General features: G+C 53.1%; 1 protein-coding gene across 3 annotated transcripts; it reads left to right on the top strand.

Annotated features, from left to right (window-relative positions):
- The first annotated feature begins 3,145 nt into the window (after window positions 1-3,145).
- On the top strand, window positions 3,146-14,618 carry TAL1 (TAL bHLH transcription factor 1, erythroid differentiation factor). Of its 3 annotated transcripts, XM_058808564.1 has the most exons (5): window positions 3,151-3,451; window positions 4,737-4,886; window positions 6,080-6,508; window positions 7,273-7,364; window positions 11,525-14,618. In XM_058808564.1, coding segments are annotated over exons 2-5 (942 nt in total). In that variant the 5' UTR covers window positions 3,151-3,451; window positions 4,737-4,884; the 3' UTR covers window positions 11,944-14,618. The 3 variants fall into 3 exon arrangements, with proteins under 3 accessions (XP_058664546.1, XP_058664547.1, XP_058664548.1); XM_058808563.1 differs by lacking the exon at window positions 4,737-4,886 and having other exon boundaries at window positions 3,146-3,451; XM_058808565.1 differs by lacking the exons at window positions 4,737-4,886; window positions 6,080-6,508 and having other exon boundaries at window positions 3,362-3,451.
- The last annotated feature ends 607 nt before the right edge of the window (window positions 14,619-15,225 follow it).

Genomic DNA, 15,225 nt, shown 5'->3' with positions numbered 1-15,225 from the left:
TGAACACATAAATTTCTGTCACCAAGACTCCAGTCTATTAATGAAGCAGCTCTTTTCCATAACCTTGTGGTGATAATATTGCACAAGGTGAAGAATTGGCTGGAAGTGGTGATTCATTCCCATTCCCACCATTCCTGGTGGGAGGACAGTGGGATGATGGTGGAGCCATGTGTTTTCTCACTGGCCTTTTAGGTGCATCAGCATTCTCTCACAGGCTTTGGAACAAACTTTGTTTTAGTGATGGCATTGTCTCAGTAGCAGTTCAGCCTGGTGCTGACCTTGCCTTTCCTGTTCTGAGTGTTAAAGCAGAGATCAAAACACCCTCTACTGAAATCCTGGGCCTTTCCCAGTCACATCCTAAGGACTGCAGTGTTCTTGGTATGTTTGAGTGGGCACTGATTGCTAATTAATTTATTACAGAACTGGGCTGAGATAAACCATGTGCTGTTTTGAAGCAGTATAGAGAGAGGAAGGCAGCAGCTCCTTTTCAGCCAGAATTTCTCCTCTCACGCAGTCTCTTCCATCAACAAGGGTATTTGCTTCCTTTCAGGAAAGGTGCTGCTTTACTGTGCTGAAAAATAAAACCTTTCTCAGTCCCTGAATCTCCCCTGGATCAGACATAAGCTTATTATCTGCCAGCACATTTTCTGCTGAATCAGTCAAAAAACAGTTAATGTTTTTGAACATTCCAGTGAGATGAATGAGGCAATTCATACCTCTGAGCTATTGTTGCAGGGTTTTGTTCTTTGTTTCCTATTGTAAAATGTCTGGAAACACAGGAAGATGACAGCTGTATTGGTTAATATTTTAAAGACTTTCTTCAAATGCTCAAGGGCTAGAAACAATTTGAAAACAAAAGCCAAACTACTTGCACACAGCTCAGGACAAGGGTGTGGTGTTATAATAAGTTACACAAAGCATATAATCCTGGATAGCAACCTCCAAGCAAGCAAAATGTCAATTTACTGGACCAAAACAAAAAAAACCACCCTTCCCTTTAAGCAGCATTTTCCTTTCTTAGTATGGTGCTGAGTAATTTCAAGATGTCTGGATTTTTTTTTTCCCCTGAAGTGTCCGCTGCAATTTGAGGTAAAAAAATACACATTAAGCCAGGTCTGGCTTTGTTGACTGACCACTGAGGCCCAAGCTCTAGAGCTGGCTTGTGAGATGATGGCATGGCTAATGGGGCAACGTTAAGGCTTTATTGATTTGGGTTTTGGGTTTGTTTTTTTTTAATTGTTTTTAGCTATTATTTATTATAATTAAGGGAAGATATTTATAGTGCTAGCTGAAAAGGTGCTGGGCCTGCTCAGAGCATCACTGACTGCTTCACTTTGGATCATTTCGGTGCTCCCCACCCTGACTGAAGGGTTTGATCCCTCTTCAGTAAAATAAAAATGCGGGCCGGAGGTGGGCTGGGCACGGCCCGGCTCCCAGCGCAGCGGGCCCAGGCACGGCTGGGAATGGCCCTCGGTGCTCAGAAGATGCTCGGCTTCCTAATCTCCGCCGCCCAGCCCCGGCTGTTCTATCTTTAACGCTTCCTGTTGCCGCGAGGAGCCGGCTCGAGCACGGTCGTGTTTCCTGGCGGGAGGCACGGCGGGCTCTCCGGCGCGTCGTGACCGCCGCGGCCCCGCCGCCCCCCGCACGCCGCCGGCATCGTGCGGGCTCCTGCGGCCGGGACACGGCCCGAGCCCGTGCAAACCTCTCCCACGGCCGCGGCCAGAGCGGGAGGCTGAGGGGAAGGAGTGAAAGGAAGAATAACAGCTCCGGCATTTCCCCCTGAGCCGGGCGCGCAGGTGGCGGGGAGACAATGGCGACCCCCGCGCCCCGGCCCCGCCGCCGGCCCCGCTCCACGGCAGGTGCGGCCGGGCCGGGCCGCCGCTTGTCCCCGGGCCCCGCGCCCGGCCCGAGCCCCGCAGAGAGCACCGGGGGTGTCCCGGGAGGGGCTCAGCCCGGGCCCCTTTCCTGCCGCCCCGCGCCCGCCGTGATTTCGTTGATTTTCGGGTTCCCGGTGCCCGAGCTGTCCAAACCCGCTCGCCGCCGCCGCCTTTGGGGCCGCGCTACCCGCGGGTGCCCTGAGGAGCGGGGCTGGGACCCTCCAGCCACTCCTGCCTTCTCCCGTCCATGCCGGGTCCCTCGGGCATTTCGGGGAGCTTCTCACGCCTCCCGTCGCTTTGGGACCGCCGCGCAGGGCACCGCGACCCCCGCACCGCCCGCTCCGGGGGCACGGGGCTCTGCCCAGCCCGAGGGTCCCTGTCCAGCCCGGGGCTCCGTGTCCAGCCCGGAGGTCCCTGCCCAGCCCGGGGCTCCGTGTCCAGCCCGGGGCTCCGTGTCCAGCCCGGGGGTCCCTGCCCAGGCCGGGGGTCCCTGCCCAGGCCGGGGGTCCCTGTCCGCCCGGGCCCGGAGCTCTCCGGGCCTGGCTGAGCCCCTGCCCCGACGGGGCGCGCAGCCGGCCCCGAGCTCCGGCTCCCGCAGCCCGGCCCCAGCCCCGCTGGATCGCCGCACTGCTGCAGGGCGAGCCAGGGCTTTTTTCTCCCTTCCCCAAGCCCCTCTCCTCCAGGGTCCGCCAATAACACCCCAAATTTCTCGAGGTGCCGGCTCGGCGCCCGCTCCGCTCACGGTGCCCAGCATCCCCCAGCTCGGCACGGATGCTCGGCCTCCTCCCACCCCAGAACGGGAGGCGAGACAGGGAGCTCGCCCCAGTTCAGCCCTTCAGCAAAAATACACAATACTGGGGGCGAAGGCTGGTGACTGGGGCCGGTTTTCTCCAAAACATCTCATTTCGATGTGCTTTATTTACCTCCTCTTGTCCCAAAGCAGCCCACACCCTTTCCCCCTCTCTCAACATCTCTAACAATTTATTTTGGCTCATTAAATTTAATTAAGAACGGAGTAGGTGTTCCATATTTAATAATAATAATAAAAAACAGCAAAAAAAGGGAAAAAAACACAACAACAACGAAAAACTAGGGGCATAATAACCTCCAAGAGGACTAAAATAAAGAATCGCTATTCAGATGCAGGCAGCCACAGTGCAATTTTTTATTACTTTTTTTTTTCTTCTTCTTCTTTTTTTTTTTTTTTTAGTGTCTTTTTAAGAGCATCTAAGCACACACACATAAAAAGCTAGAAGGCATGCATTCCGGAGTTATTCCTATGCATATCCCTGCAATAATTTTCCGCTTTCCTTCGATAAAATTGCCAAATAATAATGAATCATTTCATAAATAATGGGTTTAGAAGCTTATCAGGGCAGGCGGGCCACTGCTGGGGTTTTATCTCTCTCGGCCACATTGCAGTAGTGTTCCGCTCTCCATACTAAATAGGAAACTGGACGTGATGTGGAATTAGAGCCTACCCAGCTGAAGCCACCCAACACTTACTACAAATATAGCCGCGATGCGTAGGCCACAAAATGGCTCCACTCACTTTTCCCAATGAAAAGCAAATGGTGAGTAAAGAGGAATCGGCTCCGCACGAGTCTGGGCGCTGGGGGCGGCGGGATGCGGGTCTGGGGGGCTCCGGAGGGCAGCGAAGGAGCTTTTGGGGGCTTCTGCCCCACATGAGAGACGAGAAAAAAAAAACACAAAATCTCTTCCGCGGTTGGGTTTTAATCTGTTTTATTCTTTGATGCGGGGCCGCTGTGGAGGGGAATACGCTTTCCCCTTTGAAATCGCGGGGTGCGGCCGCCCCACGGCGCCGGGGCTGCGGCAGCGAGGGACGGGCTGGGGGCGCTGGGGGCGAAGCGACCCCCGGGCCCGGCTGCCCCTGCGCTCCCCAGGGACAGACAGCGGGACACGGCCCGGCCCACGGCCACAACCCGAGCGCTGCTCCCCGAAACCCCCATACCCCGCTCCCCGCCGCCCCTTCGTTTTGGGGCGATTTCCCTACAAAGGAGAGGTGCGCTTTAGGGTTGGAAATTTCCTGCCGATCGGCTGCTGGAAAACAAAAGGATTTTGCGAAGCAGAAACCAGCGGGCGGGGATTTAATGCCCCCCCTCCATTTTTTTCTAAACGAAACCACCCCAATTTAAGGCAAAATTCTGCTGATATAATTGCGGTTTTGCGTATTTCGTTTTTTAACAAATGCGGGAACAGACGGCATCGGGATTATTCATCTTTTTACGAAGGGGAAAACCTAATTTTTCGTGATTTCGTTGGCGGGTTGAGCCGGCCTCACCTTCCTGTGGCCGGGCGGCGGGGAGCGGGCTCACTCCGCCGGTGTGAGCTCTCTCGGTTGGTTCCTCGGCCGGTAACCGGCCCCTTGAGGAATTTCATTTGCCCCTTTAGGAATTAAATTTTCCAGCCGGACGTGGGAGAAACGCCGCCGCCGCTTCGTGCGAGCCCATCGGGAGAAAAACAACCCCGTGTCCGGCCCCGTCTGTGATTTCCTCCCGGGAAGACCGGGCTTGCAATGTGTCCAAAAAACCGCCCAATTCGCCCCAAATATAGGGCGCTTTTTTCATGCCTTTTTTTTTTTTTTTCTCTGTTTATTTTTATTTTTCCACGCCAGGCCATGGCCGTCGCTCGCTGTGGCCCCGTGTGCGAGGCGGCGGGGGGGACCCGGGGGTGGCCGCTGTCCCCTCTCCCAGGGGCCTCCCCGGGGTGCTGTCCCCTCCTTCCCTCTCCCCTGCACCTTTCTCCCTCCACTGATCTCCGGCAATCCGGACCCACGAGATCCACCCTCTCCTTTCTTTTTTTTTTTTTTTTTTTCTCCCCCCCTTCTCTTCCTCCCAGGATTTAGCAGTTTTATCCCGATGCGGGTGTCCTTCCTCTCTGTAAAGTCGTAAGTACCTTGAGGTGGGAGGAGTAAATTCAGCCTGACACTGAGAGCGCTTTTGTTGAAACAGGAGAGACTTGCGGTGTCCCTACTTAAATATGACACATGTGAGTAATCTCTTCCTATACAATATCGGAATAGGCAATTAGATTTTTCTTTCTAGAGGGCTGGCGGGAAGGTGGCCGGAGAGAAGGAGGAGAACTTGTGCTTTAGGTTGGGTGGTTGTAATTATTTTTATTTTATTTTCCAGAGAGAAAGTGATATATGGCCAAAAAAAACCCAATTGGTTTTTTGTTTTGGTTGTGTTCGGTTTGGGGGTTTTTTGGTGTTTTTTGGTTTTTTGTTTTTCCTCGCGACTCAGTTTATCAGAAACGGAATAAAAAATAACCCGGGGCAAAGGAGCGAGAAGGATGGGTGGCAGCTCTCTGCTCCGCGAAGCTCCTTATTTAAATAGAAACTAATAATCAATCAACCAAAACAACAACAAAAAAATCCAAAAACGAACGAGGGCATAAGTGGGAGATAAAGCATAGAAATAATCGCGATATGTGCCCGAGGCGCGAGGTGCCCTGTCGCGACAGCGTTTGTTCTGCGGGAGCAGGGGGACAATGCTGAGCGTGCGGCCGCGGCCGGGCCCCTTCCTCCTTCCTGCGGCAGCGAATGCGCGGGGGATTGACTCCGTTAGGGGCTGCGTTAACCCCCTCTCCCCCAAAAAGTGGTTTCATTTCGATAGTTTATAAATAACAATAAAAATAACCATGGGCGGAGAAGGAGCCGCCCGTGAGGATAAGGCCGCTACGGGCAGGCCGGGCGGTGACCGGGCTGGCTCCGCAGGGCAGCGAGCACCGCCGAAACGGGGATGGGGGACTCCAAAACGGGGAGAAATACCCCCAGAAAAGCGGGGATGGGTGCTGGGCCTCGGCTGTAATTTGGCCGCATAATTTGGCCGCACAATTTAACCCGCACCCTCGGGCGCTGCCCGAGCCCGCTCTCTGCCCGTCGGTGCCGCTGTGAATCCCCGGCTCCGGCCCGTCCCCACCGTGCGGGACCGGGGCGCTGCCAGACGTCAAAGCCCCGCTCCGCCAGCCTCCGTGACGTCACGGCAGGGCCGGGGCGCCCCGTGACGTCACGGCACCTCACGGCTCGGCGGGGTGGAAGGACAGACCGCCCCCCCTCCCGCCAGCAAACCCCGAGTTATTTGGGGTGATCGGGAGCTCCCCCGTCTCTCCCCGACGAGGTGCGGGCCCCGTCGGGCGGTGCCGGTGCAGGGGCCGGCCCTGAGCGCTGCCTCTCTCCGCAGGACGATGGACAGGCCGCCCGCCCCGCCGCCCCCCAGTGACCCCCGCGATGCCCGCCCCGCCCGGCGGCACGACTCGGAAGCGGAGCCCACGAGCGAGCCCGAGAGCAGCCGCGGGGGCATGGAGGCGCCGGCGGACCCCCAGCTGCTGCTCAACGGGGCGGCCAAGGAGGCGGGCCGGCCCTCCCCCGGGCCCCCCGCCGCCGCCGTGCCCGTCATCGAGCTGGTGCGCAGGGGGGGCTCCCTGGACATAAAAAGCCGTGAGGCGGCGGGCGAGGCGATGCAGAGAGCGCCGGGAGCCGAGCCGTGCCGCGCCGCCGAGGCCGCCTGCGAGGCCCGCATGGTGCAGCTGAGCCCCCCCGCGCTCCCGCTGCAGCCCCCCGGCAGGGCCATGCTCTACAACCTGGGCCAGCCGCTGGCCACCATCAACAGGTCCGTGTGTCCCCCCCTGTCCCATCCCCGTCCCGGAGCGGTGTCCCGGGGTGTCCCGCGCGGTGTTGGAGCGGCGGGAGGCGCGGGGGGGAGATGCGGGGGCAGAAGCAGCAGCATCCTTTCGTCTGCGCGGGGCTCGTCGCTAAAATCATCGCATCGCAGTTTGCACGCCAACTTTGCAAAGAGAGAAAGGGGAAAGGCGGGGGGAAATCAAAAAAAAAAAAAAAAAAAAAGAAACGAAAAATTCGTTCCTCGAAGGAAAATAATTTGAGGGGTAAAGTCCTGGGTAGAGGGGAGGGGTCCGGCAATAAGCGGACGAGAACCGGTTTAGCTCTGCCAAGCTCCCCGGGCTCTCTCTGTTCTCCGACGAGTCCCGCAGATGAGCGAAGGGACAGCAAGGCTCTGACAGGGGCTGAGCCATCCCGGGGGTGTGCGGACGGACCCCACCTCGCCTCCCGGGGAAAGCTGCGGTCGGGGGACCGAGCGTGCCCCAAGTCCCGGGAATGGGGGGATTCTGCCCAAATCCGCAATCCTGGACTCCCCACGCCGCTCACATCCCCCTGCCCGCGCAGGGCTGGCGTCTCTCGCTGCGTGTCCCCGGCTGGCCGCGTGTGCTGCCACCGCACGACCCCGGGCTCGGCTTCGTGAGCCGCGATCTCGCCCCGAGGTCACGGAGCAGCTCCGCTTCCCGCCTGCCCTGGGCAGCCCCATCGGGCCAGGGGGATGTCGGTGCGTCCTCACGGCCTGTCCGCCTCTCTTTGCAGCGGGTTTTTCGGCGAACCCGACTCCTTCTCCATGTACGGCAGCAACCGGGTGAAGCGGAGACCCTCTCCGTACGAGATGGAGATCACCGACGGTGAGAGAATTTCGCTCCTGCGCCGCATTTTGGGCGGGGGGGGTGTCTCTGTCTGCCATGGGGGGAAAGTTCCTGCGCAATGCCACACTCTGGGACTAAACACCCAAAATAGAAAAGGACCAAAACCCCAAAGCGTAAAACGCGAGTAGGATGCCCAGGGAGGCAGGGGGCTCTCCGGTAAGCAGAGCCCACAGCCATCCCCAGCAGCGTGCTCGCCGAGTTTGCCTGCACCCAGCACCCAGCGATGCCTGTGGCTAATTACATCCCTGTTCTGCGAATTACTTAGAAGTTAAATCCGAAAGAAGACAATAAATGCGTGTCTTTGTTGAGGTGCGGATCAGGGCCATTGCCATTGCGGTGAGATGTTGGGTCTCTAAAACCATTCCAGCCCAGAGGCGTTCGCCCTGCAGAGCACAGCCCTGGGCAGAAAGGATAACCTGCCTTTAAACCAGCTCCTGGGCATCCTACTCGCGTTTTAGGGTTTGCCTGCTACTGGCAGCAGGTTTGGGGTGTGCAAGGGGATCTCTGCCCACGCAAGGGGACACTCGCAAGAACGATTTGCACGTGGAAGGCCGGCCTGTTTATCTCTGCAGTTAATAGCTCGAACACGCTAGATTCGCTGAAACGTGTTTTATCTTTAGCGATTGGAAACACTTTATTTCAATTGCTGGACAATTAATTCTCCTCCTATGCAGCTAGCTGTCCCTTCCCTTCTACCCAGCTAATCTAAGATCGAATCATAACCTGCATCAGTCTAAAATAATGCATCCCGAAATGACAGGCTCAGGGTGTTATCAGCATTAATCAGAATCCTCTCCCCTCCCGCTCCTTTCAGACTGCAGCCCCGTGGGACAGGGGATGTTACAGCCCCAGTGCAAGAAGGGCTTTTTGTCTGGGTTTTACCATTTATGGGGAAAAGCCCATCAAATCTCGGTGCCTGACTAAAGCTTTGCACTTGCTATTAAATTACGTATTAAGGATTACAGAAATACTTGGTTGTAACCAAGTTTTTGAACACATAAAGTTTTGATGCAGGCGTACAGATTGGACCCAGTCCTGCAGGTTCTGGTTCATGTGAATTTCCAAGATTGGACTCAACGTTTTTTGAGGGGCAAAAAGGGTATCAGATTATGTTGTGTAAACAGGAATAATTTGTAGGGATGGAATATCCCATGCTGAGGCACCTGTGTGGTCTGAGGCACTTTGCTCATTGCTCTGATGGGCACCTGATGGGTGACATCCAGGAGCATCACTCTCGAGGGTCCTCAGTCCTTGGGAGCTGCAGAATGGCAGGAAAGTCTTCCCAGACACTTTGTGGTTTTGTTTTTTTTTCTGTGAGAGAATAAGTGGTGCGGTTTTTGTAGTAGTTCTTTATCTATTTTATGGAAATTTTGTTCCATTTAATATCTCTCTTAAAAATATTCAGAAGTGAAGATAAAAATGCAAAAAAGTATCTCTAAAAAAGTACATCCTGGAACTTTGGAAGATCTTCTTTTTATTAATTTCCCTCATATTTCTAATTTAAAAAAAAAAGCATCAGTCAATCCATTAGAACAAAATCCAGGCAAAAATTCTCATCTGATTGCTTGAATTAATTATGAGGCAAGTTTTTTTTTTTTTTATGAGAAGTAGATTTTCTATTATAACACAGCTATGGGGCATTTTAATTTCCTCCACTGCTTGATATGTTTTGGCCAAAGCCTGATCTCTTTCTGAAAGATATGTTTAATTCAGTTGGTGCAGGAATCAAGAATTTGACTGGTGTTAGAACTTGTTTTATATATACTAAAGCTTGATTTGGGTGCCTATGGATGAAAATGAACAGGTGTTTTTTTGTTTTTGTTTTTGTTTTTTTTTTTCTGATTTTTGACCAATTTATGAATAGATGCCTTTTAGTTATCAACTTCCAGTGAACAGAAACACATATTTGAAGACTGAAAGCCTCTTGAGGATTTTTTTTAAGGAGCAGTATCCAAGGTGTGGTTATTTCTCATACCCTTATGGGAGTAAATAGCTTTTGAGCACCATCTCTCTCTGGATTCAAACCCAGTTGCTTTGTCTTGTCTGGAAGGAGCAGTAAAGTGTTAAAAATGTCATATTATTTTAGTAGGATGTAGCACATTCTTCACTGCTTAATTGGCAGTGCTGCTGAGGTCCCTTTGGTCCCTGTCACCTTCCCCACAATCCTGTGGCACAGCAGGCTGCTGTGACACACCAGGGACAGAAAACCTTCCCTTTGCATGAGCTCTTGTACCTAAATTGATACCGAGGGCATTAGGGGCTGTTTGGAGGTGAATATTGCCTTTATTGAAGCATCACACTGGAATCCTAGAGGTCAGGGAGGTGTTTGTCATTTCTGCATCCCCCAGCTTGTCCCAGGGGCTTTTTGTGGCTTTAGGGGACTCCCAGCTCTGAGCACACCATGAGGAGAAGTGAGTTGTGAGGCTGCTCACACGCTGGAGAGGCTGGCAGCTTTAACTGGCTGATTGAGTGATTGAGGGTGTGTCCCCATGCAAACCCTGCAGGGCAGGGGGTTCTGAGGGGTGTGCTGGGCTGCAGGGACCCAGCTTCCCCCAAAGGGAAGAAATATGATGGCATCTGATGGCATCTGATCAGCTGGAACAAGGGATTCCACTTCTCCTGTTGTGCAAGGTGGGATTTGCTGAGGTACAGCCTGCCCATGATACTCATAAAAAGTCACACCTGTTTGGTTCCTGTGCCACAGCCAAGGCAGCCAAGAGTTGTGGTAGAAAAGAATAAAGGTGTTTAAATGTGCCCTGGGGGGCTGGCTCTGCTGTGTGATGTCAGAACTGTGGCTTGAACTGCTCACCAAGGCCAGGGACTTGTTCCCACCGGGAGGGAGAAGTTAGGCAGGTGTCACAGAGTGGGGGATACAGGACAGAGATGGGGGAATGGGAATTCCATGGTCCTTTGGGGTAAATCTCACCAATATGTAACCTGCAAGGCTTTGCTTCCCACTCTGTGGTGATTTTTCATTGTATGTGATGCTTCCTATCCCATGGGAATTTCTGCCCTGGTCATTCTTCCAGATTTTCATGAGATTGATGTGACCTTCCATTGTTGATGTCTCCTGGAGGAGATGATGGGAAGGATGTAATAATAAAAGCATCTTGTGATAGTGTTCCCTCACGTGAGCTGGTTTCCATGGACCCAAGGACCTGCAATCCTGATTTGCAGCACTGCTGCTCCTGCAGAACAGTATTTTTCAGCAGATGTGCTTTTGGGTCTCTCCTAGCACAGAGACAAAGCTTTTCTCATGCACACCAGGAGGTGCCCTGATGTGCTGAAAGGAGAATTGGTGTGCTTTGTGCCTTCCTCCTGTGTAGCATTCCCTCTCAGAAACATGGATGTAAAATTTCAAGGTGTAATTGGAGGTCACACGTAATTAGGGCAAGCAGACACCTCCAGCAATTTGAAGCCCCTTCTCCAATCATTGTCAGAGGGAGTTTTTGCCCTGTGGCAGTGGTGACAGAGAGCAGGCAGCCCTCAGGTCAGCTGTGAATCTGTTCCAAACAGGGATCACCCTTCCAGCAGGACACTGCCTCCACTCTGTGGTCAGTGTGGTCATTTCCTACCTGTCCTCATTGCTATGGGACAAATCCCACCACCCCATTTCATTCAGAGGCTGCTCCAACCCCCTGGTGTCTCTCAGCAGCGAAGACCTCTGGATCTCAGAGTTGTCAGAACCTCTGCTCAAGCTGATTTCCTCCTGTCCCAGTGGTGTGTTCTTTAGACAATTTTTGGGGTAGAAAATAAAGCCATCTAGTGAGATAAACTTTTAATAGGACCATGGTTGCTGATTTATCCTTGTTGATGAGATGAGATACTCTAAAATTACAGCAGCCTTCTGCACACATATCATGGCCTAAGCCTTCTTCCTTGGAGAGGTAAATTTCAATACCTGAGGAGACATCCAAAGAGATGCAACTCCATTTTTCCCTTCCACTGAATTGAACAGAAGTTATGGCATTCTCAGCTCATGGGGTCAGCTTCCACTTAGCTAGAAACTCTTGTTTCACTGCCTTGCTGATTAAACCTCACTAAAATTAGTGAGTTAGTTAATTTGCAAAGCAGTGACCTATTCTGCAAAGTAATACGTGTTGAATCCAGTTCCTAATTGTGCGTGGTTGGCGTTGCAGGCCCTCACACGAAGGTGGTTCGTCGCATCTTCACCAACAGCCGGGAGAGGTGGAGGCAGCAGAACGTCAACGGGGCCTTCGCGGAGCTGCGCAAGCTCATCCCCACGCACCCGCCCGACAAGAAGCTCAGCAAGAACGAGATCCTGCGCCTGGCCATGAAATACATCAACTTCCTGGCCAAGCTGCTCAACGACCAGGAGGAAGAAGGAAACCAAAGGGGCAAGGTGAGCAAAGACTCGGGGATAGTCCAGGAAGACCTCCTGCAGGACATGCTGTCCCCCAACTCCAGCTGTGGCAGCTCTCTGGACGGGGCGGCGAGCCCAGACAGCTTCACGGAAGAGCACGAGGCGCTGGACTCGAAGCACACGCGCAGCCTGCACCACGCCATCCTCCCCGTAGAAGGCAACGCGCAGCGGTGATGACCCCCACGCTGCTCCCCGAGGGCCACGGGGGACAGGCCGGGCCTGTGCAGTGGCTGGAACTTGTGCCTGTGGGATTTGTGGCTCTGCCTTTCCCCGGGAGCTCGCTCTGCCCAGCCCAGCGCGCTGGCTGAGGACCAGCCCAGCCCAGATGAACGCTGGGGGTTTAGGTACGCGACCGTACGGAGGAGAAAAGCGTTGAGGTCGTCTTCGTTGTACAGAACTGCTTGGGATGGGACTCTGAGGAGGGGAAGGAGACGTGGCTGGCGCCTCTCCGGCATTTAGAGGGTTCCCAGACCGCTTGGTGAGCGTCTCTTTGCAAACATCCATCTGGGTGAGACATGGAACTCCTCTTCCTCTGCCCGCGGAGGCCGCCGGCGCTTTCCAGCTCCACGTGGTGCTGGAAACTGCTGCATCACACCAGTGCTACAGCGCTCCTCCAGCCTGAGCACATCCAGCTGGTCTGAGCAGGAGCTTGGCCACATATTCCTGTTGTCCGAGAGCTTTTGACTGTACCTTTTTAAAGAGGTGAAAAAATACTCTCAGCAAAAGAACTATTAAAAGGATTTAGACTATTTCTTTTTCTCTTCTTTTTTCTTTCTTTCTTTTTTTTTTTTTTTTCCCTTCCCTTTCTTCCTTTCTCTTCTATCTGATTTTGGATTGTTTGGGCTTGTTGTATTTATGATGTGGGATTACTTCCGTTTAACACTGTCATGCAGTATCCATGAATGAAAAGGTACATAGGTATTTTCTGCCACCCTCCCAGTCCCTGATTCTTCTGCTGGTTACACTCAGCAGGTGAATTTCAAGCCTGCTGTGGTCTCCTAGGGTTTTTCCAGTGGTTTCTGTAGGGCCAGAGCTTCTCTCCAGAAAGATGAATTTCAGAGTTGGTAAAGGAAGAAAATATTTGCTAGTGAAGTATCTCTTTGGACTGGGGGATTTTTAAATTCAAAAAAGCAAAAAAAAAAAGGTCAAAAGGAGTCAATGATGTATCAACAGTGTGCGTGTACATAGGGTTATAAAAAGGTTTTTTGATGGTATGCTTTGAATTTTTTGGTTTTATTTTGTGAAATGGTGGTTCAGCTGTGCCAATGCCCACAGTGTGGACAATAGTGCTGGATTTATTCTGGTGTTAGGAAGGTCCTCTCCTCTTGAGGCTGGTGGGAGTCCACAGCCTCTCTGAATCTTGGGGGAAGCAGTAAAAGAGTGGTGGGATTAGCCTGCACTCCTGAGTGATAAAATTGCTGCAAAGCTGATCTCTGTGACTTGGCTGATCCCCTGACCCTGCTGCCCCTCAGGACGATGTTTGGGAAATGGGAGAGCAGGGGAGCAGGAGGCTGCTGCTGCTGCAGTGGGAGCTGAGAGCCACACCTTGCCACCCCTGCTGCATCAGGCCACCTCTCACCAGCCCATCTCCTGAGCCTGATGGAGCAACTGCCCCAAACCCATCCTGTCCCCCTGCACACGTGTCAGGGCACAGAAATCCCTACCATGATACAGCAGGAAAAAACCCCAAACCCACACACAAACCTCCTTTGGAAGGGAATAAATCTCTCTGAGTGGGGACACCTTCCACCACACTCGTGCCTTCCCAAGGATGCTGAGGTACAAGGGAACACAGAGAATTTGAGTGGGTGTCTGCAAGCCCATCCAGGCTTAATTCAGAGCCCTGCCATTTCCATCCCTGCTTGGTTTTGATGCCTCTTTGTAAATAATAGGGAAGAGTCTGGCATGTGGCTTGGCATGCTAGGCAGAATTAGTTGCCTGGGAAGGAATCCTGGCCCATGCAAGGATTTCCAGCATAGCCCCCAAATTTTTGGAAAGCACCAATCTCCCCCATCCTAAACTGGGGAAAAGGAGGAAAACTCTTGGGTCTGGATTGCCTGTGCAGGGTTTTTTATGAGAGGGGGGGACCAGGGAAGGTGCTGGGGGTGAGGAGGCGATGCTGAGGGAGAGGTTGGACTGGTACTGGTGCCAGGGCTAGGAGAGACAAGCAGGGGGCTGCCAGGGTGCCCTCGGGGTGAGAGGGGAGTAGGGGGGTGCTGTCACACAGGTAAAGCTGTTCCTGGTTCCCAAGTAACCCTGGGTGGGTATGTGGGGTTTTACACCCTTGTTATTAACCTGACGCAAGAAAATAAAACAATTCACCCTCAGACACCCCTCATTCCACACAAATCCATTGCTTCCTGTCTGTGTCTTCTGGGGAGCTGCACACTTGGGGAAATGGTACAACCTTGTCAGCACCCCAAACACCCCCAGACACCGAGCAGGGAGCGCCGCAGGTCCCCGGGGCATGTACAGTTGTACTTTAATTGTGATTTGAATGGTACATTTCCTCTGCCCACCTCTCCTCCTGCCTGCTTCACCTCTCGCTCTGTGGCCCATCACCCCCATTCCTGTCGGGAGCAGCGCCCTGCGGCAGTGTCGTACCGTGTGAGTGAATTCCTGCCTTACCAGTTTTGGTTTTTTCAGCCCCATCCCTCTCTCTGCCGCCCTCCCCTTGGATTTCTGCATTTTTTCTGCAGAAATGAAGTAACCAGACCTGGTACCCTGAGTCTCAACCCACTGTGGACGTGCTATTTAGAAAACACATTTGTTGTAATGTGTGTGTATATATAAATATATATATATAATGAATATATCAAGAATATTTCTAAATAAAGTTTTACAAAGCAGCCTCCACTCGCTGTCTGCCTCTCTCCCACCTCATCCCTCGAATCCATCATTAGTTTGGAGCTCCATCCCTGACCGTCGTGGGGTGAAGATGCTGGGGTGGCCCATTCTCAGCCAGCCAAAGACATGAACGGGCAGCAAAAAGCGTTGCAGAAGGATCTGCTAATTGTGTTTTTTTTTTTTTGCTTGCTTGACTCACACGGTCCAGCCTGGGCGGGGGAAGAGCTGGCAGGAAGGAAGGCGGGCGATGAAGCAATGCCCACGGCAGGAGCGTTACCAGCCACCCCCTCCTCAGCCAGCTGTCACTGGCGCGTCCCCAAAGGCTCCCGCGGCCTTTTCCCTTCTTCTGGCCAGGCTGGCTGTGCAAGGAAGGGGCTGCCGGGGGCCACGCCACTTCCCTTTGCGCCAGGGCAGGCGCTCGGCCATGGTTTAACAGGCAGTGAGAGTAATTCCTCTTTTTTAGGGAAGAAATTATCACAGCCACGCGCATAAATGCTTTGAAAAATACACAGGAATAAGTTGACAGTGTTTAAGGCTAAGCGGTTCACTGAACATGTGTGTGTTTTAAAAAATATATATATAGAGAGATACATATATATATAGATAGAT

Source organism: Ammospiza caudacuta, chromosome 7, assembly GCF_027887145.1.
Source record: "Ammospiza caudacuta isolate bAmmCau1 chromosome 7, bAmmCau1.pri, whole genome shotgun sequence".
NCBI classification, from domain to species: domain Eukaryota; kingdom Metazoa; phylum Chordata; class Aves; order Passeriformes; family Passerellidae; genus Ammospiza; species Ammospiza caudacuta.
The sequence above is the reverse complement of the archived record's forward strand: the minus strand, read 5'-3'. Positions and strand labels throughout refer to the sequence as shown.